The 4314-nt window shown below is 40.0% G+C and overlaps 1 protein-coding gene across 1 annotated transcript in view; it reads right to left on the reverse strand.

Annotated features, from left to right (window-relative positions):
* LOC104990283 (reelin) overlaps window positions 1–4314 on the reverse strand; it is a 531703-nt gene that overhangs the window by 101030 nt on the left and 426359 nt on the right. Inside the window, exons 23-24 of the mRNA XM_010842284.1 lie at window positions 2396–2533; window positions 790–976 (exon numbers count right to left, since the gene is read on the reverse strand). Coding sequence (XP_010840586.1) covers window positions 790–976; window positions 2396–2533 — 325 coding nt within the window. The remainder of the gene's footprint in view (window positions 1–789; window positions 977–2395; window positions 2534–4314) is intronic.

Raw genomic sequence — 4314 nt, forward strand, 5'->3', positions numbered from 1 at the left:
GTTTTTTTTTTTTTTTTTTTTTTACCAATGAGGAAGCCAAGCCACAGACAGGTTAAGGAATTTGTTCAAAGTCACACAGCTAGGAAGTGGCAGAATCAGATTGAAACAGGTAGTCTGGCTACAGAGTTGCTATTGTTAACTTCTAAGCTCCACCACCACTCACATCCTTACCCCCAGACCCACATGCTCACACACCCTTCAAAGGCTGGGATGAGAAGGGGCCAAGACCCTGCCGCACTCAAAGCCTCTCAAGACACAAGCGTGGCTGGCACTGGAGGAAAGGAAAGCAATGAGCTTTAAATCAGGTACAAGAGGGGCAGGAATTTTAGATCGACCTACCTGGATTTGTAGTAAGCAAAGACAAGCATAAAACTATGAATTTCTCAAATAGAGTTAAGGCACAGGAATTTGGCAAAGTCCAATCAAAAGCAGAAGAAAAAAAAAATAAGAGATAGGTTACCCACTCCGGTATTGGGTTTCCCTTGTGGCTCAGCTGGTAAAGAATGCTCATGTGGGTTCAATCCCTGTGTTGGGAAGATCCTCTGGAGAAGGGAAAGGCCACCCACTCCAGTATTCTGGCCTGGAGAATTCCATGGACTGTATAGTACATGGGGTTGCAAAGAGTCAGACACAACTGAGCAACCTTCAATTTCAATCAAAAGCAGACAAAGTGGGAAAAAATAAAACTACGTCACATTTGTACCTTCTGAGTTCAGACTGCTCCATAACATCAGTCACATATTGAAATAGCCACTGCCCTGATAGCTTACTCTTGGCTCTCACTCATACCTTACTGAAATATAGAGATGATCCAGAAGAGATGACCCCACACCCTTCTTCGGGTTTTACAATTTGTCCCCCAATAACTTCTTGCCAGTCAGACTCCCAAGCACTCGGGTTCTCAAAGTCTGACATGATCGTGGAAGGAAGGGCAGCTTCTGGGTGGCACTCAGTGCCCTGGTATACCTGGTCACACCTATGAGAGAGGAGGGCTGAGTGAACAAGTGATAGACTCATATGTGACTGCCACAGCCATCTGACCTGCAACATTCGCTACGTCTCAGTTTTGCTCAGGTATTAGCATCTGCACTAGACTTTTCATTACACTGTTAGTCTTTCTACATGGTGGTAACAACCTTCAGTTTTTCACATGGGGAAAAAGGGACAGAATCCATTTTTAAAAGAAAGTGCTATAACGGTAGAAATGAAGATAATGAAGAAAGATATGGGCGTATATGCACATGTGTGGTTGGGTAGAGGGGAAGGATTGTGAAATTTTCCTGTAGGCTTAAAAGGTCACATGTAAATGTTTGTCTGCTCACCCAACACTTAACTGTGGCCATGTTTTATAGTTCCTCCTTCTGATTAAATTATGTATTTTTTAGAGTCTTTAAGTATTCAAGTGTGTTCCTATCATCCTCATTAGCAATAATCACCATCTCCCTCTATATACAACCTTGAGCTTCTGGTGAAGTGATGTAGGACAGTATGCAGCAGCTGTTTGGCCTGTGCTTTAAGACTACCAGAGGAAGGAAGGAGAGGCAATAGCCAAGCTCTATTAACTAAAAAAAAAGGACTTTAGGGCTAGCTGATAAACTTTGAAATGTAAACCCAGGAGGTTGCATCTGAGGTTTAGAATATATGGCTTTATACTTGTTGAAATGCAACAATATCTTTTACATCTAAAATAAGGATAGAGCCCATCAGGAGATGAATGGATAAGGAAGCTGTGGTACATATACACAATGGAGTATTACTCAGCCATTAAAAAGAATGCCTTTGAATCAGTTCTAATGAGGTGGATGAAACTGGAGCCTATTATACAGAGTGAAGTAACCCAGAAAGAAAAACACCAATACAGTATACTAATGCATATATATAGAATTTAGAAAGATGGTAACGATAACCCTGTATGCGAGACAGGAAAAGAGACACAGATGTATAGAACAGTCTTTTGGACCCTGTGGGAGAGGGAGAGGGTGGGATGATTTGGGAGAATGGCATTGAAACATGTATAATATCATATAAGAAATGAATCGCTAGTCCAGGTTTGATGCAGGATATGGTCTGTTTGGGGCTGGTGCACTGGGATGACCCAGAGAGATGGTACAGGGAGGGAGGTGGGAGGGGGGTTCAGGATGGGGAGCACATGTACACTCATGGCAGACTCATGTTGATATATGGCAAAACCAATACAATACTGTAAAGTAATTAACTTCCAATTAAAATAAATAAATTTAAATTAAAAAAAAAAGGATAGAAAGGAGGATCGTTTTCCTTTGGCTATTTCATTATTTATCAGGCTATCCCTAGAAGTCTTATGGCACCTGTTGTGGTATCGTTGTAAACACACACCCAGAGAAGCAGAGTCAATCGTCCCTTCTGACACATATACCTGCACATGCCGCGGTCGCAGGAGCCATGCCCACTGCACATGTTGGGGCACTGCTGCCCAATGTAAATGCTGTCTAGAGCCCACTCGTCTTGAGCTGTGTAATAGCTCTGACTCCAACGGAAGCGGGTGGCACTGGACCTAGAAACAAGTCAAGGTATAGTAGTAAAAACATGACATGGGTCATACAGACAAAGAACGCCAGAGTTCAAAATTCTCCAGAGAACTAACTCTTTGGAACTTGAATTTAGATGCTGATCATTTTTCTTTAGTGGTTTAATTTCCACTCAGTTACTGTCTGATTCAACAATTCCATCTTGAAGAAAAATCTACTTATCTATTTATATCAGTCTTAATTTGAGACATTTTAAAGAAAAATACAGTATCAGATTTTGTTGCTGTTGTTGCTTAGGGTTTTGATGCTAGAAAAAAAGAAAAGAAGATAGACTAATTTTAAAAAATAAATATTTATACAAAACTGTCTTTCACAGATGAAAATGCGCAGTGTTTATCTTACAGTAATGCAGTTTCTTACAATAAATGTATCAGTAGTTATTCGAAGACTTCCAGTTGGCTCTCAATATAAAACAAAAGTTTTGTTTGCAGGTGCTGTTTTGGGATTGAGAGGATGGGTGACATTGTACTATTTTCCAAGTAAGAACGTCTGGGTTCTAAATCCTGCTTATTATTTCTAAAACATTAACTTGCTTGGTTTTCATGGACAAGTTGATGTTAAGTGGAGATAAAAACTTAAACAGTCTGTTACACATAGAGAAACACTTGGGACCCTGATTCAAATGAGATATAAAGTCTAAAGAAGAAGACATTCTGAGAGAAATGCCAAGAGGGTTTCCATTCATTGACTACCACAAAATGTGGTTTTAAAATCACATCATACTTTTCACCTCTAGGAAGTTTCAGGTATCCACAACCAGTTTTATCTGGTCAAAGTGCAAAACAAGAGAGAATAAACAACAACAACAAAATGTGCAGAAAAGGCGTGCATGCTCAGTTCAATTGATTAAACCCTCCCCAAGTACACTAGCTACAGACACACTTGATCTTAATGGCTCTGAATGATCCATTAAGGTCTACTGCATCAATTATCCACATATTAAATATTCCCTAAGTACATAACAGACTGTTAAAATCCAGACTAAGCCTTTACTGCTTATTTTACTAATGATATGTGGTTGATATGTTGTATTTTTATTCATAGTAGGATAATTTCAGGATTCACTGAGATGCACCCAGTAGACACAGGTTTGCAGCATATCAGTGCTCTTCCTGGTACACACAATGAGACAGATGTCCCCTTCCATGGTAATAGTTTATATTTGGAATCTAATAGCCATCACAATTTTCATAGTCCAATTAAGAAATGTGTTTTAGAAAAGCTTACTATAAAAGTAGGGACATTATCTTGGAGCCCAACAGAAGACAAGTAAATTAAGACTCATGCACCACTGTCATTTAGAGAGATGACTATATTCTTTTAAGACTGATACAATCTGAGTCAAGCTGAGGGTCACAGGTGTCTAGACTGTGAGTTCTCTTGGAGACAGGGATATCTTTTTATCTAGTAGTTTGCACAGGAACAGAATAAAGTAAGCGTACAAAAAAAGTCTGCTAAAAAATGAACTGATGAGTGGATGGACAAGGCCGGGAAAGGGCACCCTGTTTCTGACTTCTGTAGGTAATGGAGTGAAGAATGTGTTAGGAGTCAGGGGACTTGACCCCAAGGACCCTGGCTCTGCAATTTATCAGCTGCCTGACCTTTAGTGGGAAATTTAAGCCTTCAGGAGCTTCTAGTTCCTCACCTCTCAAATTAGGAGATTGGGCGAACTGATTTCTAGGATCCCTTCCAGCTCAAAAATTTAAAGACTGCTCTGGTGATTTGCTGACAGAGGTGATAGTTTATT

The sequence above is a fragment of the Bison bison genome, unplaced genomic scaffold, assembly GCF_000754665.1.
Source record: "Bison bison bison isolate TAMUID 2011002044 unplaced genomic scaffold, Bison_UMD1.0 scf7180017864175, whole genome shotgun sequence".
Taxonomy (NCBI): domain Eukaryota; kingdom Metazoa; phylum Chordata; class Mammalia; order Artiodactyla; family Bovidae; genus Bison; species Bison bison.